Source organism: Melopsittacus undulatus, chromosome Z (genome assembly GCF_012275295.1).
Source record: "Melopsittacus undulatus isolate bMelUnd1 chromosome Z, bMelUnd1.mat.Z, whole genome shotgun sequence".
Taxonomy (NCBI): Eukaryota; Metazoa; Chordata; class Aves; order Psittaciformes; family Psittaculidae; genus Melopsittacus; species Melopsittacus undulatus.
Window position 1 is genome coordinate 80,946,125 of NC_047557.1, and position 24,396 is coordinate 80,970,520.

At 42.9% G+C, this 24,396-nt stretch overlaps 2 protein-coding genes across 2 annotated transcripts; both read right to left on the reverse strand.

The window, feature by feature from the left end:
• Positions 1–5,929: 5,929 nt before the first annotated feature.
• Positions 5,930–7,724, reverse strand: EMC4 (ER membrane protein complex subunit 4). Its single transcript, XM_005152313.2, has 5 exons — positions 7,609–7,724; positions 7,408–7,507; positions 7,108–7,261; positions 6,121–6,281; positions 5,930–6,009 (listed from the first exon to the last, which is right to left on the reverse strand). The coding sequence occupies exons 1-5, from the start codon at positions 7,683–7,685 to the stop codon at positions 5,974–5,976; spliced, it is 528 nt and encodes a 175-aa protein (XP_005152370.1). The 5' UTR covers positions 7,686–7,724; the 3' UTR covers positions 5,930–5,973.
• A 3,785-nt stretch (positions 7,725–11,509) lies between these two features.
• RIOK2 (RIO kinase 2) lies at positions 11,510–23,335 on the reverse strand. Its single transcript, XM_005152312.3, has 10 exons — positions 23,176–23,335; positions 22,248–22,386; positions 21,497–21,613; positions 19,831–20,006; positions 18,558–18,646; positions 14,626–14,817; positions 14,119–14,211; positions 12,662–13,195; positions 12,172–12,268; positions 11,510–11,811 (listed from the first exon to the last, which is right to left on the reverse strand). Exons 1-10 carry the CDS (start codon positions 23,239–23,241, stop codon positions 11,650–11,652), a joined length of 1,665 nt encoding a protein of 554 aa, XP_005152369.1. The 5' UTR covers positions 23,242–23,335; the 3' UTR covers positions 11,510–11,649.
• Positions 23,336–24,396: the final 1,061 nt, after the last annotated feature.

Below are 24,396 nucleotides of genomic sequence, written 5' to 3' on the forward strand. Positions count from 1 at the left end.
GGCTGGTATTTTTCTGATTACTCTGCTTTTCTGCAATCTCGTGTGCCAGGCAACTGCATGATCAGCAACCTCCTCGCAGGAGGAGAGAGATCTGCAGCAGGAGAGTGAGTGGGGTGTCAGACTGCAGTCTGGCTGATGACTCATCTGTTGCCTTTTCACTTCTATGGCCTGTTCTGCTAAAGTGTAAGATGTGCTGCTGTGTGGTCTCAGACCCTACAGAAACATCTCATTACAAGCAGAATGCCTATGTCAAGTATAGGGTCAGAATAGCAAGACAAGTAAAACATAAGTCCTTGTGAAGCTCAGAGCCCAGCTTATCCTGTAGATACCTTTTTTCAGGTGATGGTATGACTGGTTGCAGTAGGAGGAAAACATTCTGATTTTCCCACACATTCTAGGCCTTAGTAATAAGAGTTTTCTTTGTGCTCTGTCTCAGGGACCTCTCACCCATCTGTGGTGGAAGTCCAAGTGTTGAGGACAGTCTAAGCCTATGTCAAACTCAGTGTGGAGTCCTCATCTGTTTGACTATAGTTAACTTGATGCGAGCAGGTTGCAAGCTTAGCTTAGGTAAAGGATGTAAGACTGAAAACAGAGATGATCCTTAGCCCAGCATGAGACCATATCAACATGACATTTCCGTGCACTTACACTTCTCAGGGCTGTTTTGTCATTTTCTAAAATAACCTTACCATCATAATACTTTTGGACCTGAAGATTTGTGCATCACTCATTGCATGAAAGGATAATGCTAGTTATCTATGCTACTCAGTATTCAAATAACAGTTCTAAAGCAGAACATTAAATAGCTTAATTCAGGTAACTGCAGCTTTGTATCTGAAACTGAATAGTCTTTGTGTGGCTCTCATGCATGAAGACCTTTTGCATTTTTTACAAAGCGGTTTTCTATGACTTCTTTAATTACTAAACGTGAAACAAACATGCAGCTAGAGAAGTCCTTTGTCCAATGCTTTCCCTATTTACAACCTTCCTTTTCAATGACCAGGTTGTGTAACAGGCTTTTTCTGAGGCTGCCTGGTTCAAAAACTAAAGAAATTGGTAGTATTTTTTTGTCTGGAGGGAGTTGATATATACCTGACAAGAACCTACTAGGCATGTGCAAGTGTTTACTTAAATTGCATTAATCTTCTGCTTGGGATTATCTGATGCAGGCACAGAGGACAGAGGCATCCTGGGATGGGCTGTATTCAGCAATTAACAAGTTATTGTCCTGGTGTTTGTGAGAAAACAATTCCCAAATAAAGAGCAGGTGTCTCTAGTTGGCCCCCTCCCTGAGAAAGACAGATGCTATTCAGTACAGATAAAAGTGCTCTTCCCTTTACATGCTATCAGAATACCTCTCATGTGTTTCCCCAGTGCACAGCTCCACATATCAGCTACACAGCTCTGACCATGTGCTCTGGAGTGAGACCAACCAGCCATTACCCAGCAGCTGGAGGAGACATAGGCAGGTGACCCAGCAGCCAACACCTTGGGAAGTGTGGCCCAGTCTATGCCGGGTGCAGTCTCACAGTCATCTCAGTAAGCTGGTAACCTGCTGAAGGCTGCTGACATAAATGGTACAACAATCCAGGCAAATGGAAGGATTTATAAAGCAGTTCAGTTGACAATGGCTGACACTTCCAGAGCTGACTCCCAGGCTGTACAGGGGCAGGGAAAATCGCCTTGTGTGGTTTTGGTTTTTTTTTTGGTAGAACCTGGTAGAAAATAGTAATATCCTTGACCTTTAAACACTACCTTTACAGTGTCACCCTCCAGTTTATATGTGGCTTTTTCTCACTGTGATGGAGTATCAAGGGCTTAATTCAGTTGCTCAGTGGTGGTTGCCAGCCTCTTGTAGCTGCTTTGAGGGGGGCAGGTCTCCATGTGTCCTTTGTCATACTTGCAGACAATATTCCAGCCCCTCAGGCCCCTTCTCAATACAGACAAGTGCAGAAAGAAACAAGACCCTCTATTTCTTAAAAGTTTTTGGTAATTCTACCAACTTGAATACAGCACACAGTGTCACACAGTCGGAAAACCTTAATGCAGTTTTCTGCTCCTGACAACCAGTGCAAGAGGTGACAAAGGAAGAACTCCTATGCAATGGCCACTCATTAAGACTTTCCAACTGAAGGGCCTAGGCTTTACAGCAGGACTGTTCTTTGTTTACATGCAGTGCTTTGCTTTAGTTTTTAGCCCTGTCTTTTGGATGTATCCCCATCCTGGAGAGTCATCTTGGTTGATGAGAAGTTCACCATGCTCCAGCAGTGTGCACTTGCAGCCCAGAAGCCCCCTGTGTGATGTGCTGCATCACCAGACTGTGAGCAGCAGGTTGATGGAATGGATTTGACCCCAATACTGTGCTCTGGGGAGACCCCCATACAGTCCTGCATCCAGCTCTGGGGCAACAACACAAGAGGGATGTGCAGCTGTTGGAGTGAGGGCACAGAGATGCTGCAAGGGCTGGAGCAGCTCTGCTCTGGAGACAGTCTTAAGAGAGCTAGTCTTGCTCACTGCACCGAAAAGTTGCATAGCTATTTTGCCAGCTTGACCCATTTCTGTCCCAATCAACTAATTTTCAGTTACTTTTATCCATTTTTACCAATGCAGCTTCAACTTCATACTCACTTTCAGTTTTATACAGCCATAGTGTTTAAGAACCTTTAGCATAAAACTACGTCAGGTTTTGAAGCTATCAAATCATGTGTTGACTCTCTCCCATATCCCCTATTGTACAAGCACAAAGTGATTTTAAGTTCAGTTTTAGCAATGCAATCAAGTTTGGAAATACCCATTTATCACACATGCAGGAATAAAATTTCTCTCCACTGAAAGCCTCTGTTCTGGAGGTGTTACTTTGATTGCAGCAATTGGCACTGCACTGGCAAATACTGGGTATTTAGTATTCAGTCTACTTACAAATCAGGTGGCTTAATGCAAGCTTACTGACTGGTGCCTGAAGATGGAGAGCAATGTTTTCAAATACTGGTACTCACCAGTTTCTCGCGATTGGAAGTAATGTGACTTATTCACAAAACTTGAAAATTTTGGGAAAAATTAAAATATCACTGTCTGAAAAAAAGTCGAATATTGAAATTTAAAATTCAGAGAGGCCAAAATGTACTGTTTAACCAGTCTAATGACCCTGAGGAGAGGTTGCAGGTCAGGCCTGGGGTAAACCAAGGTCACACTTGGTGGCAAAAGGGAAGTGTCAGGGGTCACATACCCCCTTCAGGTTGTGCTACCATCCTGTCCCTGAGTGCCACGGCCACCAGTGACTTTGACCGTCGTGAGTACGGGGGTACTGGCCTCGGAGTAATGGGGAGAACAGGGCGCTATCCCTGGGCCCTGAGATAGGGACGCGGTGGGGTCTATAACACGTCCCCTCAGTGCTGTCTTGGCCACCAGTACTGCCCTGGTGGCCGCTGAAGCCCGCCCTGCCGAGTCATAGCCCTGTGACAGATGGGGTCGGCAGCGGCGAGAGGCCGAAGGGGATGGGGCGTAGCCACGGCGTGCCTAGGTGATTGGCGTGTCTGAGGGGGCGTGGTCCTGGCTGCTCGAGGGAGGGGTCATGGCGCAAGTGGAGTGCTGCAAGGCAGGGGAGCTAGCAGACTGCAGTGGAGGAGCTGTCGGAGGCGGCTGAGGGAGCGGCTTGTGGCAAGGAGCGGCCATTTAGAGAGGGTCGGAGGCCTTTGGCTGAAGGCAGAGTGGCGGCAGTGTACCGGGGCCGGCCGGCTTGGCATGACCTCCGGGGCCATAGCAACCGGGAGAAGGGGGACCAGGCCGGAAGAGTCACCCGCCCCATCGCAGCACCAGCGTGGGAGAAGGCGGTCCTCTACCGGCGCCCCAACCTGCGAGTGCCACTGGGAGGCAGCGGGGTGTTCTGGAAAGCAAGCACTGCAAGGGCAGTGGGGTGTACTGGGTGGCAGTGGAATATACTGGAACGGGGACCTGGATCGTACTGGAGGTCCTGAGGAGGGCGCTAAGCCATACTAGGATTCACTGGACCTTACAGGAAAGGAAGAGTCTGGACCATTCTGGGGATCATGATGAGGCTCTGCGCCATACTTGGGAGACGTATGGGGATATGTCGGGGGGAGGGAGGGGGGGGGGGGGCGGCAACGGCTGTTTACTGGCACTTACTGGTGGTTGTTGGAGAGGGGGAACGTGCCACATACAGGTGGCACAAGTCAGCAAAAAGCTGGGAGAAAACCAGGGGAAATAACGGGAAAAAAACCCGGTAAAATGGAGAAACAGAGCAGGAACAGGCACAAGCCAAGGGAAAACATGAGATGGGGAAACTGGGAAAATCAGGAAGAATACGCGGACATTGGTCAGCAGTGGGGTGAAGGAGGAGAAAGGGTGGAAGTGCAGCAAAACCAGGAAAAATGGTAAAGCAGGGAAAAAGGGAAATGATGGAAAAAAAGAAGTGAGGAAATTGGGGAAAGAGGCAGGAAACAGCACAAATGAAGAAAAATGGGTCAAAACCGGGGGGGGGGGGGGGGAAGGCAATTAAGAGGCAATATGGGGCAAAACCAGACAGTTACGGTGGTCGGGGCAGGAACAGCAGGAATAAGCCAAAATGGGGTATACAAGAGCACAGAAAAATGGGGGGGAAACCATAGAAAAGTGAGATAACACCAAGAATGGGCAAACAGGACAAAAAGAGCAAAACGGACAAACCCAGTGAAAACTGAGGCAAAACAGGGACAAAAATGGGGAAAAAGGCAAAAATTGGATAGTTGGGGAAATCTGGGGGTGGTTGTGGGGCAGGGACAGAAGCCATGGGACACTTTGAGGGAATCTGGAGCTATTATGGGATACCTGAAAGGTGTGGAATAGTTTGGGGGCAGTTGGGAAAATGTAGGGCAGTTAGGGACAGTGGAAGGTAGTTGGGGGGCAGCCATGGTTCAAGCTCTTGGCGTAGGTCAGACATGAAGTTCTTGGAGGTGAGGACAGAGGGGCTGGGGCTTCTCTGACTGTGGTAAAAGGGAAGTGTCAGGGGTCACATCCACAGTGTGGATGATAGGGTCTCCCCAAGGCCCTGAGCACACCAGTATGGCCTCATAGATCCCAGTACTACATACACACCACCCTCACTCACTCTCCACCATCCTAATATGGGCCCAGTGCTCCCAGTATGATGCCAGTGTGAGCCACAGGCTTCAAGCATGATCCCAGTACAGGCTCAGCATTCTAGTATGAGCTGAAGTGTTCCCAGTACACTGCCAGTCTGGGAGTATGATTCCGGTATACTACCAGTGCTCCCAATATGATGCCAGCCTAAGTCACAGGTCTTCAAGCATGACCCCAGTATGGGCCAAGTACTTCCAGTACAGTACCAATGCTCCCAGTACAATGCCAGTTTTGGACACGGCTCTTCATCTAGGAGCCCAGTATGGCCCCAACACTCCCCCTGTGGGCCCAGTGCTCTGAGTATGATTTCAGTACGAGCTGCAAATAAGCTAAGATCTTAATATGAGCCCAAACATTCCCAGTATGGAACAAGTGTTCCCAGTACAGTGCCAGCCTGGGCTGCAGCTCTCAAAGTACCATCCCAAGATGGACCCAAACACTCCCAGTGCACTCCTGGTGTTCCCAGTATGCACCCTAATATGGGCCCTGAGGCTCTGAGTGCAGCTCCAGTGCCCTCCCAGTCTGACCCCCAAGGCTCCCAGTGCTCCAGTACAGGCCCTGAGGCTCCCAGTATGGGCCCCAAGGCTCTGAGTTCAGCTCCAGCATACTCTTAGTGTGGATCCCAAGCCTCTCAGTACATGCCCCAAAGCTCACAGAGCACTCCCAAGCACAGGCTTTAGTGCTCCTCCAGTGCATTCCCAGTGCTCCCAGCAAAACCAATTTTTACTCTGACACGTCCCAGTGCCTGTTTGGGCTGCACCCCTAAACCTTCATAATTCCCTCAAAAACAGTATTACCAGCCTGCCATCACCTTTATTGGTGGGTGGGTGCATTGGGTCACAGGATGAGGCCCCCACCAGTAAACTCCATTCGCTGCAGAGGGAAGAGAGAAAGTGGGTAAGTGGGGGAACCCCAGTATCCAGGCCAAGGGGAACCCTGGCATCAGGCAAAACGGGGTGGGGAGACCTTGACATCTGGGCATACCTGTGGAGGGGCAACGAAGGCCAGCCAGTCGGAGGGGCGGGTAGGCAGCAAACCCATGGCTTGGCACTTGTAGAGAGCCAGTGCCAGTCCCAGCCCATTGCCCACCAGGAACACCAGACCCTGCAGTGCCCGCCGGCTTGAGCTCTCCAGTGCCTTCAGTGCTGCAGGGGTGACAGGGAGAGATGGGGAGGATGGGGAACCTATCCCCACTGGAGACCAGGGGTAATGACAGGTGGGGAGTCACAGGGGAGGGGGGGACACTGGGAGGGTTGCACAGGGGTGGCTGCTGGGGAACACACAGGAGTGACCAACATGGGTGCAACTCTCTTAAGAGACAACTGTAGGGGAAAACATGGTGGTAAAACGACACTGGGGTGACTGTTGGGGGATGCATAGGATGGGCGCAACTGTTCTGGGACATGTGGAGAAACTGATGAGGGGTAATATCATAGGAATGACTGCTGGGGGACCTGTGGGGTAAGTGACACAGAGCCAGCTGTTGCAGTGGAACAGGTTTCGGTTAAAGGGGACCTTAAAGCTCATCCAGTTCCAACCCTCTGTCACAGGCAGGGACATCTTCCACTAGTCCAAGTTGCTCCAAACCCTGTGCAACCTGACCTCGAACACTGTCAGGGATGGGGCTGCCACACCTTCTCTGGGAAACCTGTGCCAGGGCCTCACCACCCTCACAGAGAAGAACTTCTGCCTAACATATAATCTAAATCTCTTCTCTGTCACTTTAAAGCCATTCCCCCTTGTTCTGTAATGCCATGCCCTTGTGAAAAGCCCTGTTCAGGTTTCAATATCCTGCATATGTGGGGCATGGGCTGTTGCAGGAACAAATGTTGTGGGATATGTGGGGATGACTTTTCTGGGGTAGATGTAAGGCAATGGACCACAGCAGGTAAGTGGGGCAAGTGTGGTGTGGCAGGAGCTGGCTGTGTGGGGACACCCGGGGAGCTGTCACCCACACGGGGCTGTACTCACTGGCAGAGAGGGACATGAGGGCCTGCAGTGGGCGCCAGCCCATCATACAAACCATCATGGCAGGAAAGATGGAGATGGTGTTACCGGCCATATACATGATGAACAGGTTCATTGGGATCTGCTTTAGCGGTGCCAGTGCCACATCCCAGCAGCGCTGCAGGGAAAGAAGGAGCACAGACGTTCATGATCCAGACGGGACAGCTCTCATACAGCACCTGAGCATGTGGGACTGGGACTACCCCGCCATTGGGCACCCAGACGTCCGGCAGGTGTCCCTTCTTCCCCCCACCCCCCGCCTACCTTCTCCATGAGGATTTTGTCGCTCTCGTGGACGCCTCCTTCCCCTAGCTGCCGCTCGGCGAACCCCAGCGGCCCACGGCCCTCTGCGGCTCCGCGGGGCCTGTATGAGGATAGAAGGAAGCAAATGAGGACAGGGACACCCCTGGACCTCGCAAAATCCGTGTCGTTTCCCCCCACTACCACCCCCTGTCCAGGCCTCACCGCCCCCCCGGCGCCGCTGCCAGCTCCAACGACCACTTAAAGCGCCGGCTCCGGACAGCAGCTGCTGCCGCCGCCATCTTGAGAGTGCTCGACCGGGAACGAGGGATGTCACGTGAGGAAACCGAGCCCTCTTACCCAGCGCCCCCCGCTGGGCTCCGTGCCCCGTAGCAGCGCTATAGCACCGCTGTGGCGCCTCCGCACGGCAGCGGCCTTGTGCGCAGGGACTCGTCCCCGAACACGGCCCTTGCAACCGCGGGGCAACGCCGCGAGGTCCGCGCCTTCGCTGACATGTCATGTCACCGTCCTTTTATGTCTGCTTTTATCCACCGCTCTGTCTTTATTTTTCATTATTTCTTGCATTCTTTAGAGCTCTCGTTTTTTGCATTTTCTTAATATTCGTTTATTTGGTCCCCTCAGCCTGTTTTTTCATTCACTCATTCCTCTCTTACCATTTGGATTTTGCAGATATTGTTGCTATGTCTGCTTTTATCAAGCTCTATATTTAATTTGTGTCCTGTTGGTCATATTTTGTTTTTTTTTTTTTCTTGTTTTAACATGGCTGTTATTTTTTCGTGTATGTGTGTCTACTTTAGGTAGTTTTCTGTCTCAAATTGTAATCTTTCCCTTTCTAAATCCCCATCACTTTAAAAATTTGCTGTTTATTTAACTTTCTGCATTTTTTTTGTTTTTCCTTTATTTTCGTAGTCCCTGTTAATTTTAATATTTTCTGTGTTTCCTTTTATCCAGTCCACTGTCTGTATTTTTAGACTTTTTTCTTGTATGTCCTTTACCTTTGGTTTTCCAGTTCTCTTTGTGTTTTACTGCACTGACTTCTTAATTTCTTTTCCTTTCTTAATCCGTCTTTTGAACACCATTTCTATGTCTACTTTATCCTGTTCACTGTTTTTATTTGTTTATTGTCTTTCTGTAGAGCTGTTGTTTTTTAAATTGTCTTTCCATGTCTGCTTTTATCAAACTGTCACCCCTATTTTTTACTTCTTTTTTGTCTGTTGTGTACTATACTGGTTTTTAAATTTGCTTTTTTTTGGTCTCTGCATTAGTTCACTGTCCGTATTTTTAGTTTTCTCCTTTATCAACCTAATTATATTGTTTTCATTTAGAAATATATATGCTTTTATTCACTCTTGTTTCTATTTTGAATCATTTCCTGTCTGTCATGGGATGCATAGCTTTTTAAATTTTATTTCTTTGTCTGATTTTATCTAGTTATTGTGGCAACATAAGGGTGAATTATTTTTAGCCTGGTGGGCCCATGACACCTCAGGCCATCAAGACAGAGATGGAACATACAGACGGGCATGTAATTGAGGGATGGACTTGACCATGGACACTATTGCCCAGGTTATTAGTGAATGTGGAATGTGCATTTAAGCTCAAGTCTGATTTAAAAAGAAAACAAAACCCACAAACACACACCCCCATTCCTTTACTTATAGAAAAACATCTTATGCTCAAAAAGCAGCATATTAAATTGCATCCGTGTAAACATGAGTGTTAAGGTTTTGATACTTTGAAGCTTTACAGAAACCCCAATTAAAAAGTAGACTGAACAAACTACTAAAAAAAGAAGAGTGACACGAAATTTCCAAGGCGGTCAAGCAGAAATTTTTACGACCAGATGGATGTTACAAAGAATGTTACAAAGTATCTTAAGAAAAAAGGTCTGCATCAATCTTCTGAAATGAAAACTTAACATCCAACCAGCACCTATTTACATACGTGATGTGGAGTTAAAATCATATTATAGTTTATGATATGTGTGCAAATACACGTCACCCAGCTACCCTGGATTTGGAGGAGGCTGAGGTTCTCAGTGACTTCTTTGCCTCAGTTTTCACTCGTGAATGCTCTGACCACACCACCCAAAACTTGGAAGGCAGATGCAGGGACAGTGAGAATAAAGACCTTAGGCCCACTCAAATCACTGGTTTGAGATCATCTTAGGAATCTGAATGTGCACAGGTCCATAAGACCTGATGAAATCCATCCACAGGTCCTGACGGAGCTGACAGATGAAGTTGCTCAGCTGCTGTCCGTCATACTTGAAAAATCACAGCAGTCAGGTGAAATTCTTGATGACTAAAAAAAGGGAAATATAACCCTCATTTTCAAGAAGGGGAGAATGGAAGACATGGGAAACTACAGACCAGTCAAGTCTCACCTCTGTGCCTGGCAAAATCTTGGGGCAGATTCTCCTGGAAGGCATGCTAAGGCACAGGAAAAACAACAAGGTGCTTGGTGACAGCCAGCATGGCTTCACTAAGGGGAAATCCTGTCTGAACAATTTGGTGGCCTTCTATGATGGGACTACAGAAATGAGGGACAAGGGCAAAGCAGTTGACGTCATCTACCTGGACTTGTGCAAAGTGTTTGACGCTGCCCCACACTACATCCTTGTCTCTAAACTGCTGAGATGTAAATTTGATGGATGGACCACTCAGTGGATAGTGAATTGGCTGGATGGCCACATGCAGAATTGTGGTCAAGGGCTCAATGTCAAACTGGAGACTGGTAATGAGCAAGTCCAGAGGAGGTCAACAAGGATGGTAACAGGGCTGGAGCACCTCCCATTCAGTGACAGGCTGAGGAATCTGGGGCTGTTCAGGCTAGAGAAGGCTGTGTGGAGACCTCATAGCAACCTTTCAGTATCTGAAGGGGGGTACAAGGAGGCTGGAGAGGGACCCTTCATCAGGGACTGTAGCGACAGAACAACTGGCAATGGGTTTAAGCTTAAATAGGGGAAGTTCAGGTCAGATTTAAGGAAGAAGTTCTTTACTGTGAAGGTGGTGAGTCACTGATACAGGTTGCTCAAAGAGGTAAATGCTCCATGGTAGTATTCAAGGCCAGGCTGGACAGAGCCTTGGGCAACATGGTCTTGTGTGAACATGGTCTTGCATGAGGTGTCCCTGCCCATGGCAGGGGGGTTGGAACTAGATGACCTTAAAGTCCTTCCCAACCGTAACCATTCTATGATTCTATAATTAATTACTTCTGTGTCTTAATATTTTGACTGTAGCAGACATTTGAGTTAAGTAAAGCAATTGAAATGTTAGGGAAGTCAGGTAGGTATCTTTGGAATTCAGTCTTCAAATACTAGGGCAGGAAATACTTCTATGAGGAAGAACTTGTGCAATTACAAGTTGCAAAGACTCCAAGGTTCAGTACATCTCAGGTTTGCTTTTAGTGTACTTATCCACAAGCTGTCCACATAGAACTAGCTGAATCCTGGGCTGAATTTTTGCAGTTCATTGATGCACTAGATTCCTAAAGAATCTCCTCACTTCTGCCAAACAGACACTGCACCTAACTCCAAAATCTTCCATAGGGTCCACCTCCCTGGATTGCTTACTTTTGCTGTGTGCTAACTAGCTGTAATGGCAGATGTCTAGGTTCACTCCTATTACTTCTTTGCTACACACACTGACATACAGGGGGAGAAAGTGTTTGATCAGGATCACAGAATAATGGAACTGTTAGGGTTGGAAAGGACCTTAACATCATCTTGTTCCAACCCACCTGCAGGGAGGGTTGTGAGATAGGGATGCCTCACTCTAGACCATGTCATCCAAGGCCTCATCCAATCTAGCCTTGAATACTTCCAGCGATGGGGCAGCCACAGCTTCCTTGGGCAACCTGTGCCACTGATGTTGGTGATGTACTGAAGCAAAGACTGTTCTGGTTTCTGCCAAATGCACAAAGAAGCCGTTGCTCCCCAGGACTTCTTAAAATTCTAAAACACAGCACAACTGATTTAGTAAATATAATTATATATTGTTGGAAATTGCTGTAGTTAAATGATCTTGGCAGTACTACTGATACAATTTAAATTACTGTCAACAGCTGCAACCAGAATCACAAACGAAAATCCCCCAATCAAAACTACAGTAACAATAATAAGGTTTATTAGCTTCCAGAAAAAACATTTGGTTATGTATATAAAAGGATTATTGGTTATTAGCATAATTCTTTCAATTGTAGACATTATGAATTTTTCTCATGTTCTAGGGGAGCTTTAATGAATTATTCCCAGAAATAAGCTGCATCCAAGCTTGACTTAATGTTTTGCATATTTTCTCGACGTTGCTTGGTATAAATATTTGCCTCTCCTTTTTGCAACCGTTGCCTCAGAACAGACTTTTGCTGTTTGGTCAGTTGACGTTTTATCTTCCATTTCACCAGTTCCTACAAATAAACAAACAAGTATCAGAACTTTCTGAAAATCACTTAGGACTAAGACATGACACAATGATAGTTAATTTTCAGTATCAACAGATGAAAAAGGCCAAATTAAATCTTGAGTCAAGCATCCAATTTTAAATTAAATAGTATTAATCACGGCTAGCAAGAGTGAATGAACTGATTATATCTTAGTACATTAACATACATTAATCTCTTATTGGGTAAACAAGAGTTGTTAATGCTGATACAGAGCTTTGGTAAAACACTAATGCTGGAGAACATTTTTACCCACAGGTACTAACAGCTATGTTCATTTTAACATGGTCTGAGAGTAAACTAGATGATAACAACAACAGTACTTACTGCTGGTATGGTTGAGCAGCTCCCAGCACTTTTTACTGATGTGATACTTTCAGTCCTTTTTCTGTGCTCAGAAATGTAAGCGATACTCTCTTCATTTCTAAAAAACATAAACAAATTGTTTATTCCACTAGCAAGATAAATGTCCTTTGCCTTTATGAGCACAATTTAAGTCTTAACTTTTTGAGATATAATCTGAGAACTCCTAATAGAATATGCAAGTACTACAAAACAATTACATTTTAAATACTAAGACTAGTTCTTCAAAACAGGCATTATATGAAAGGAAGAATTTGTATCAATCAACAGGTTACCTATAATGAGATCAATAGGAAAGATACTCACTGCAATTTTTTCTAAATAAACTGCATTATTAGTCTTCAGTTTAAACAAGGGTAGCCAAAGAGTAGTCCTTTTTGAGCTACTTGAAAGATTTTCATTTACTGGGGAGAGATGAGGAACCAACTCCTAGATAATAAATATGAATCTTTACCTGTAATGTCCGAATTTCTTGTTTAAAGGTGACAAGTCAATCAGATCAGGGCATTTTTCTTCATCTTCTTTATCATCAGAGCACCTTCTTTCACCTGTCTTACTTTCTACTTCAGCAGCATTTTCAGTTTCGTTTTTTCCCTTTAAAAAAGCAACTCCAGAACTCTCTGCGCTTTCATCAGACTTCCAAAGCATGGTTTGCTCTTCAGCTGTTTCTAAGGCTGAACTTAACTTTGACATATCCAGCCTTTGTGTATTTTCACTACTTTCAGTTGTGTCAGCCTCTTCATTGTTATACAAGTGGTCAGAGGTTTTGCTTCCAGAGAAATCATCCACTTCAGTAATGAAGTCTGCATTATTTTCTTTATCTTTGCTGAAGAAGTTGAGCTTATTTTCAGCATCTTCGACGAATCCTGATGCCTTTGTTGTATTATCATCCTCATCAGAACTTTGTGGGTAAAGCAGTTCACCATCTTCCTGTATTTCTTTTGTATAACCGCTGGCAGCAATCTCTCTGTCAAGGGAACACTCTCTCCTGTGAAAGAAGTATGTTTTCTTTTAATAAGATGATTCATCGAGCTACCAATATGCTACATTTTGGCTTAAAATTACTAATTAAGCTACACTGTAATTACACATACTACTAACAAAGAGCATGTACTCTGTTGAAACATACAAAACATCAGATGATAGTGCTAGGCTTTGCTTAGGTAAAGTATTAACAGAATGTGACCTGAGAGAAACAAACAGAAAATTACTCCATCTTCAAAACCAGCATTTATTTGTTTATTTATTTATTTAATGTTAGCAGGAATACAATCTGGCTTTAGGTTCAGATTATGTTTAAGTAAACAGAAGAATAAAGGACACACAGAGACTGATTTAAGTGTGGTACCCCACGGAAAAGTGCTCAGAATGAAATAAAACCCTTTTAATTCTAACAGGTTCAGTCTTAAAATAAGTTGAAAATTATTTTTTCAAAAGGGACAAAAGACATTAGGATGAAACTTTGAACATAATAATGTTTGACAAGGCAACCACTATTTACTAGCACTTTAAAAATAAATTTAAAATTGAAACCCAAGATAACCCTCCAAATACTGGAACTGTCAAATAGTTTTGAGAAATGGGAGAAACTGATTCTGCATCACTGGTACCATTTCCCAGATCCTTTACTATTTGGATCAAGCTTTTGGATTAATCTTTCTTCTTTAGATGCAAGAGGAAAGACAAAGGAGGCAGTAGCTGATTTTAAAGCATGCCCTGGCTTTCTGGAAACCACTTAAGAGTAACTCTGGTTGAAGAAAACATAATAGGAATGACAAAAATATAATTTAAAAATGCACAGTTGGGCATATTTTTTCTTTAATTTCTTCTACAGGTATCCCACAGACAACCCATTTTTTTCTCATAAAACCAGTACAAATAGGAAACTCAAATTCATCTGGAAGTTCATACCTGACATCCTTGAATTCTGGGAAGACCTCACTCTCATAGTTGAAGCGTTTCTTAAAGAACTCTTTAATACAGTTCACATCTCTGTCAAAATACCTGAAAAAAAATACAGAATTGTACAAGCACAAAATCAAGGTAATGAACTCTACTGCAATGACAAACTTTTACCATATACTTCTCACCTTTTACTGAGTTCATTTGAAAACTATTTCTGTTAGTGATCCAAGACAAAAGGATAGTGAAAAAAACTGCATGCAGTTTATTTCTAAGCATTTCTTAACTGAAAAAAGATCATTCTATCTGAGAAGCAGTGAATTACATATTTATCCTTAAAAGACATTTCTACTCATTCATAAGTCAAACTATGTCTGGAATGTTATTCATGCTGCATGACAACAATGGTAGAAAAAGCATCATAGACAGGTGTATGGAAACAAATTATGGTTGACTATTTATTGTCATGAGCACTTGTCAGATTTACTTAGAAAACATCTTTAAATTTGAACCTACCATTCAGCATTTGTATGTGATGTTGATATCATTTGAGGGAAATCAATCATAGTGACATGGTCATCATTATCCAATATGAGATTAAATTCATTGAAATCGCCATGAATCAAACCATGATTGGCAAGTTTTACAATCAGATCCATTAAGTCACTGTAGACAGAGGCAGGATCTTCCATGTGGCGCACCTGGCACCTGAAAAGTTAAATAAAATACTGTGAACCTTTAAAAACTTTATTTTAAAATACTGACAAAATATATAAAATACATCTGACAGAATTCCAGGGTAATTCAAGTTAAAAGGGTCCTTGAGTCTCTAGTCTAAGAAGCATCTTAAAAGCTAACTCACTTGTGAGATGAGAACAGATTGCTCAGGGCTTTGTCTAGTTGCAGCTTGAAAAATTCCAGGAATGGAGATTGTGCAATCTCCCAAAGCACACTCTGGCACTGCCTCACTCTCTGCAAGTGGAGAAAATGTCTATTCAGACTAAATCTGATTTCAGCTTATGCTCAATTTCTTCCCTCTCAGGCACTACTGTCATGATGCATTATTTAAATAACAGATCCATAAATGTTTATGTCTTCTGTTTTAGGTACCATCTTATGGTCTCAGTAGAAAATAAGTATTGTATTGAAATTCAAAACCCCTACAACATTTTCTTTGGCAAAAATGTATTTTTTAGACTAAGTTATAAGAAAAAGTAATAAAAAAAAAGCCGAAAGTATTGCTGAACATACACCTGAGAAAGTAAAGTACTTTCAGTGTAATATGTCTTTAGAAACAAACCAAGTAAAATGGCAGTTATCTTGTACCACAAACTGTCAGCACTTACAGTTACCATGAAATATTTTGATCTAAATGCAGCACTATAGTATAATAAGAATGGATTGTTTGTGCATTACAAAGCATGAACAACGGAAATCTAGCAGCTCTTTAAGAGGCTTCTGCTGAACCCTTTCATATTTGTACCAAAATTGGTGACTCTTCTCACAGGTACAGGTCTGTATTATAGAATCATAGAATAGTTAGGGTTGGAAAGGACCTTAAGATCATCTAGTTTCAACCCCCCTGCCATGGGCAGGGGGACACCTCACACTAAACCATGCCACTCAAGGCTCTGTCCAACCTGGCCTTGAACACCGCCAGAGATGAAGCATTCCTTGGGCAACCCATCCCAGCGCCTCACCACCCTTACAGTAAAGAATTTCTTCCTTATATCCCATCTAAACTTCCTCTGTTTAAGTTTTAACCCATTACCCCTTGTCCTATCACTACAGTCCCTAGCAATGAGTTCCTCTTATCCCACTTGCTCTTTCAAATTGGAAGTCATGTTAACTGATATCTTGCAAGATAGGAATCTCAGTGACCAGGGGGAAGGGCTGAAGCAAGGAAGATCTACCCTTGGAGTTCACTAAATACTTACGTAAACGGGACATAGAAGTCCCTGGACCCTGATGGGATGTACACATGAGCTTTAAGGAAGCTGGCAGGTGGCACTGCAAGGCCATTCTTGATAATCATTGATCAATTATGGCAACTGGGAGAAGCATCTGAAGACTGGAGAAAGGCAAATGACACTGATGGTCAAGAAGGGCAAGAAAAAGGACTCAGCAAACTACAGGCTGGTCAGCCTCACCTTGAACCTCGGAAAGGTGAAGGAACTGCTAACACTGGAAACCACCATCAGGCACATTAAGGAAAATAATCCAGAATAGTCAACCACATGAATTTCTGTGATGAAGTGACTGGCCTGCTACATGGTATGGATAGAAGTGGATATTATCTACCTGGACTGTAGTAAGGCCTTTACAGTGCCTTACATATGATCCTCATAGAAAAGCTGCTGATGTACAGTTGATATACAGTGAAGTAGATTGAAAATGGAAAGCCTGGGCACAAAGTCTCCTTGGAGACCAGTGACTCACAGTGGGGCCCCAGCAGTTGAAAGTGGCTTTAGTCCCCATTTAACATCTTCATTAATGAGCTGGATGACTGGGCAGAGTTTGCAGATATCACCAAACTGGGTTTGGCTGACATGCCAGAGGATTGTACCGCCATTCAGTGGGACCTCAACAGGCTCAAGAAATGGGCCAGCATGAACCTCATGAAGTTCAATGATCAGTGCAAAGGCCTGCACATAGGAACAATCTCATGCACCAGTACACACTGTGTATCACTCAGCTGGAAAGCAGTCTGGCAGAAAAGGACCTGGTGGTCCTTGGTGGACACCACATTGATATGAGCTAGCAATGTGCCCTTGCTGCAAAGGTGGTTGATGGTATCCTTGACTGCATTAGAAACCATTGCCAGCAAGTTGAAGGAGGTAATGCTTCCCCTTTATTCACTGGTGAGGGCACACCTGGAGCACTGCCTCACTGCACATACAACATTGGAGAGACCAACTAAAAGCCACAAGGATGATTAAGGCTGAGAGCTGGGAACATTCAGCCTGGAGAAGAGAAGCCTCAGGAGGACCTAATCAATGTATATAAACACCTGAAGGGCGGGTGTAAAGAGGAAAAAGCCAAGCTTTTTTCAGTGATGTCCAGTGACAGGACAAGAGCAATGGGCACACACTGAAACACAGGAGAATCTGTATCAATATAAGAAACACTTTTTCCATTGTGGGTGTGACTGAGCACTGGCATAGAATGCCCAAAGAAGTTGTGGAGTCTCCCTCCTTAATGATACTCAAAGAGTCATCTGGGCATGGTCCTTCACAACCAGCTCTGCATGGCCCTACTCAGGCAGCGAGGCTGGACTACATGACCTCCAGAGTTCCCTTCCAACCTGAAACACTCTCTGGTTCTGTGAAATGTGAAATAAAGAGGTAGGCTAGGAAAAAACTGACACCAATTTGCCAGAACTTTGAATAAGGTTGTACTTGTCAAAGACAGCATACCAAGTGTCATCCAAGGTCACCAACTCTGCATCAGTTTTTCAACACAGTCAATGGACAGCAGGAAAAGTGGCAACTGGCTGTAATCCTTCCAACTTTTTTGAGATTATTTTATGTTGGTGTATTTGAAATAATCCTCATCCAATCCTTATCTCCAAGTTAGAATCAAGAAACAGGAAAAGCATGGTAAACTTCAACATGGAACTTGAAGTGCTCTATGTACATGATCAATGTGGAATTATTAAAAAAAAATGAAGGTAGGGAGAAAATATAATGAAGTATCTTCCATGTTACTCTTGAACTGTTATACTTTGGGATTAATTTCCTTTTGATTAAACTTCCCACTTTAGATGTTGATTACTATGTAAGAGCATGGACTTGTTAGTTCTAGAATTACACTTTAAGCCTCTGGATAAGTACCTAAATTATTCTACATTATATCAACTATATAGGCCTTTTGCATTCTGGTTTGCAAACAGAACAAACCATCTCTTTAAGCTCAAACGTCAAAGATATTTAATTTTCCTAGATGTTGAACAACTCACGCAAAGTAATCTTTTTTGGAGGAGCAGAACCAGATTATACATAAACAGAGCAGAAGTTCTAAACCAGTAAGTTACAACCTTATCTGAATTACCAGAGCAAGAATCACAAACTGGAGCTCAGAACTTGAGGGATATTATATTCAATATTGTACATATCCAATAACATACAGAATATGTGGTTTCTGTGTAGGAAACAGCTGGAATACTAGCCCGTGTCATGCTAATCTTTTACTGTATTCTTAAAAAAATTAGTAAATTTCACTAGTTTCTTTGTACGAAGAAAAAAACCAATTTATCTTATTAAAAAGATAAGAGAAGAAAGACTACAAGTTAAGTAGAATGCTAGTAAGTTTGGGTTAGAGAACATTATTCTGCATGGTGAAGTCAGAATTTACTCACGTGACAATGAAAAAAACCTAAGCCTGTTACTTTATTGAACCTAACACTGTTAGGGTTTAATAAGACAGAGAATTCAAGCTTCAGAACTTACAAAGGATAGCCATCAATAAGCTCCATAATTACTGCATGTCTGTTGTAGTCTATGGGTTTTGGAACAGGAAAATTTCTGTCATGTAAAGCCTGGAAAGAGACAATACATTGAAAAATTAAAATTAAATAATTAAGAAAACATTATATATATTGACAAACTTCCACCTCAGATAAATGTTACTGTGGAGGCAGCGAATGTTACTCAAATGCTAACTGGATACATTGTGACACACTAAAGAGGGAAAAGTCTATAACAGGCATTTCAGCTTTTCAGCATTTCAGCAAAAAAACAGAAATCCTAAGTTTAGACATTAACTGTGCTTATTAAGTGACACAAGAAAATATATCTAGATCTGCTGAACAGGACAAAAGGAGGAGAGAAAACTAGATTTTTATAAACAATCATTTTTTTCACTATTAACTTGCGATCACTGTAGAACATCTGTATTTTTTTAAAGCAGGTAAAAAAAAAAATATCGTAGTAGTAACATATGCTTGGAAAGGGAATCTGTTCCCACAGTATAGAACAAAGCATGCCTTTTCAGATCAGAACACCTGTCTAGATTGAAAGATTTTCCACAACAGCACAGGAACAACTGTAAACACGGGAAATTAGAAAAAAAAAATTAATGACAGCTGAACAAAAAACTCAATAACTCTGCCAAATAACTGTAAATTTCCTTACTTTCTAAGGTGTTTTTGCAAGCTTATGCAATAAATTTTAAAGGAAAAATATCAGAACTGGTCATTCATAAATTATCTATCCCTAAGTAACAATTGTTGAAACTTTTTCATGACACCTGCTTCTGTTCCACAGGACTGCAGTGGCAGGACAAGGGTTAACGGACTCAAACTTTAACAGAAGTTTAGATTGGCGATAAAGAGGAAGTTCTTTACTGTGAGAGTGGTGAGCCACTGGAATGGGTTGCCCAAGGAAGCTGTGAATGCTCCATCCCTGGCAATGCTCAAGGCCAAGTTGGACACAGGCCTGGGTGAGGTGTCCCTGTCCATAGCAGGGGGAACTGGAACTACATGATCTTAGGGTCCTTTCCAACCGTATTCTATGATTTCCATGACAAAGCTTCATTTTGTCATTGGAAAGTATAAAAGACATACAGCACTGAAATTCTGAGACGTATACTTTAAGTCCATTTGGAACAAATAAAAGTGTAAATCTTACAAGCACTGCAAATATAAACTGATCAACAGACAGTTAGAAAAGTTATCTTCCAGTCTATTACACCACTGTTGATAATGTGTGAGTGATCGCCTACCTTCATATAAGCAAACTCTTTCATTGCTGCTAGCCGAGATAAATACAGCCATGACATTTTATGTCTGTGCTTGTGGTAATCACGTTTATTTTTCAGACTGCGAAAAGAAGTTCTTCCAAGCCTATGTAATTTCAATGCAAACTGTTGTTCCTCTTCATTTGCAACAATATAAATATCTGCAAGGCACATAATGGCATACATGTAAGAAATAAATGATATCCAACAAGCTAGTATCTGATTAAAAAAGTGCAGTGATAGCTTGCTATGTCACTTCTCACAATTACTATTTCTGGCATGGCCACTTCTACTAGTTAGTGAAGACAGCTACAAGGTACCCTATTAGAAGAAATATCGATGTGATCTGAAACATCTTACATAGCAGTAGATCTTACCATTCCTATACTCATGTTAACATATCCAGGCTATCTGCACAGCAAATAAAAAATATAAGTAATCCTTGAGAGAAATCTAGGGCAGATACTGCTGTTCTTAATTACACTGTGGAAGAGCTGCCTTTTTTTCTACAGAGTTGACTAACAACCCAAAGGACCAGCCTCTGAATTTAAACACGGCTAACAAATACCCTATGTTTTATTTCTACCATTTGTCCCAAATAATCACCTTCTCATTCTTCAATTACACAAGTTATGTGTTCTACCAAATAAACATCAACATGAATATAAGATGAACCAATAAAGTATTGCGATAGTTTTAAGACAGTAAAGTACAATAGACTTATGTAGGATGAAAAAAATTATCTTTTTGCTAAAATGGTCCCAAACTCTTCACAAACCATGAGACTATCATGGTTTAAACCCAGTAAGCAACTAAGCACCAGGCAGCACCTTGCTCACCCCTCTCTTTCCCCTGCCCAGGCAGGATGAGGAGGAGAATCAAAGAATTTAAAACCAATGGTTGAGATAAAAATAGCTTAATAATTGAAATACAGTAAAATACAATACTAATACTACTAGTAGTAACAATAAGGGAAATAACAAGGAGAGATATATCAAACTAAAAGGGAAAAAAATAAAACAAAAACAAACCCCAATGAACACAAGTGATGCCCAATACGATTGCTTACCATCCACTGACCCAAGCAGTCAGCACTCCCTTCCAGGTAACGCCCCCGGATTTCTATACCAGGCATGACATGCTCTGGTATGGAACACTCCTTTAGCTACCCTGGGTCATGTGTCCTGTATCTGCTCTCTCCCAGCTTCTTGTGCCCCTTCTCACTGGCAGAGCATGAGAGGCTGAAAAGTCCTTGATCAGGGTAAAAGCTACTGAGCAACAGCTAAGTCATTGGTGTGTTAATCAGCATTGTTCTCAGACTAAAGCAAAACCACGTCACTGTACCAGCTACTAGGAAGAAAAATAATTCTATTCCAGCTAATCCAGGACAGAGACAAACAGCATCTGCATGTAAAGTACCTTTTATGGGATGAACTAAGAATCAGACAAAATGGTCAAAGCAGAACAACAGTCTTGTGAAGAAATGTTCAAATGCAGCCAGAAGCTTCACACAGCACTTCAACTAGTGAACCACAAAACTTGGTCCTTGACAGATTAACTGATGTGACTCTCCAGAGTAAAACTTGCCTAGTTTCTAGCAAAATATATGCAACATTACAGGTGTGTTTACTTAGATTTTTTTTTTAATTACCTGATTCTTTGCCAACACCCATCTGGTTTCCAACAGAATTTATGACTTGTCGAGAAGACAGAGTTTTCAAAGCAAGGTAATCATATCCTGCATTAGTTATCCGATAACCCTGGACAGCTTGGTAAGAAAAAAATACAACACACTTAATTTCTCATTACATATACATTACAATGAAAGTAAGTCTCAATTTAGTCTTCTTTTAGCTTACAGTGCACTACACCCAAGTAATATTTCACCCATAGGCTAACATCAGTACACTCTGACAGAATGGTAAAAACATTTAAGCTCCTGCAGGTTTATAAAAATTGACAAATGGACAAAACACAAACATGCCATCAGCCCCTCTCTAATAGAGGCAACTGTAGTATTTTAAATAGCCTGGGAAAACCCAGAAGCATTTTGGAAGATATGTATATAAGAGAAACAGCAGGGATCTGGGATTTGGGTTGATTTCTCTGCACATCTGCACACTGTCTTAACTGATGATTCTTCTATTTTTCATGAATTTGTAAAAAATAAAGTTAATGGTTCATCTTTTTCCATCTGTCATCCTCACAGGCATAAGCATCTCAGCAGACAGCTACAATATTTGGTGCTGCATAAATCCATTTTTCCAGAGTAGGTCCAGAAGGAAAGACTAGCAAGTGCTCTGGATGCTCACACGTGCTAAGCCGTGGTACTTCTGAAATTGCCACTGTGAGACACTGGGAACAGAACAAGAGAGGGAACCCAATACAAAATTCAAACTCACTTTTAGTTCGTTCATAAGCTAGAAGCTTGTGTTTCACCAACTCTCTCAAAACTTTATTGCAACCACCACGTTTAAGGCTGGCAATGGAAGCAATTAAGCTAGCAGGAACTATTTCATGGTTTTTCATGCCCATTTCCACCTAAAAGAATAAATAAAAATAGATTTGTTAGATCCTGTGTTCAACAATGGAGTAATACCAGATCCCACTTGAGACTAAAAGTTTTTCACGGATAAATTGTTACTTTTTTAATTACTTGACCAAAACTTTAATATGCACTACCGCCCCTTGATATCCTTCGAATAATTTAGCCTTGAAATTTCTACAGTATTGGACAGAAGATGAATAGCTTATTAAATTTCAGACTCAGAAGTTCTACATTTCTGAAATGAGACTCTTTTCCTGCACTTACAATCATAGTTCAGTTTGCCTTTCCACTAATATTTCAGCTGTCAGTACAGTCTGGCAGGCCAATTGGCACAGCCAGCACTTATCACGCAACTAGACAAGGCAGCATGCCGCTCACTGGTAAATTTTTGCTCGCTCCTCACTAGACAAGGTGCCAAAAGCAATCAGCATGCATGTAGAAACTAGTGACAATACCTTATACAACCTGTGAAGCCCCAGTATTAATAACCTCTTCACGGTGGTCAGAGGAAGGAAAGACCAGCACGACCTCAAGGGGCCCTACTCACGGGGAAACGCCAAACCGGACCCTCGGGAAAGCGCCGAGAACCATTCCCCTGCAGCCTTTCTTCCGCTGCCGTCTGCGTCTTCCATGAACGCACGAAGCCCGCCCAACCCTGCTTAACTAACCAGCCATGCGGAACTCCGTGAGCAGGACTAAGCCAGACCTCATCTTCTCCCCGCCTTCTCAAGCAGGCCTCATCTCCTCCCCGCCTTCTCGGCCAAGCCTCCATACCGACTCACCGCTGTCAGCACTCTAAAGTGCTCCCTGGAAAGGTACCGAAGCATCACCACGTTCAGCTTCCCCATGACCTCTGCAGCCGGCACACGTTAGCAGCATAAGCAGCCCGCTCACACTGAAAAAGTTAACCCAGGCCTCTCCGCAGTGAGAAAATCATTGCATCATCCAAGCGCATGCGTAGTGTTCGGCGCGGTGCACCAAGCACCGCCCAAGGAGTGGAGGTTGTGTGTGTGGGTGGGTCCTGGCGGTTGCTTGTCGTTGAGGGGAGAGCGGGTCTAGGGGAGGCAAACGGGGGTGGTGAAGGGCCTGGAGTGAAGATGTGGTGAGGAGCATATAGCGGAGTTGGTGCTGTTTAGACTGGAGAAGAGAAGGCTCAGGGGGATCTTACCACTCTCTCCAGCTACCTGAGAAGAGGGTAAAGTCAGGAGGTGGCTGGTCTGTTCACCTAAGAAAAAGCGATGGGACAAGAGATAATGGCCTCAAGCTGCGCCAGGGGAGACTTAGACTGGGTATTACAAAAAAAATCTTAACCAAAAGGGTGTTCAGGCATTGAAACAGCCTGCCCAGGGAACCTGAGGTGTTCAAAATACATGTATAAGAGGCCCTTAATGACATGGTTTAGTGGCCTGGTCAGTGTGGGGTAAATAAGATGGACTTGATGGTTGTTTCTTTTCCAACCTATATGTTTCTATGATGTGTTGGCTAGATAATATATGTCAGTTAATGCACCTGACTTTAATGTGTCGGGGTTTTTGTTGTTTTAGGGTGGGGTTTTTTGGTGGTGATTATTTTTAGTGGTTTGTGGGGGATTTTTTGTTGGTTTTTTTTTTTTTTTTTTTTGCTTTTGGAGGAGGGACTGTGTAAATTTTTCTTTGGGGTGGGTTTTTTAAATTTATACTATTTTCATCTATGTTCTCACAATGATATATTCTGATTTGCTGTCTGGAATCTCTTCTGCAAGGTTTGCTGGGAAGCCTTAGAAGATGTGATGGTTCTATAACATCTTTATGCTCAAAACACAAGGAGCATGTGACTGTAAGATGAGTTTCCAAATGAAGTATCTCAAGGCAAAAAAATGAAGACATTAACCCACTGCACAGTTACTTAATTAAGAGACTGGCTGTTAGTTAAGAGGCTGAATATACCTCTGTAATAATAATACTTCTTTCCAGAACTTAATTTTCATTGCCCTTAACAAGGAATAGTAACTTTAATGATTTCCC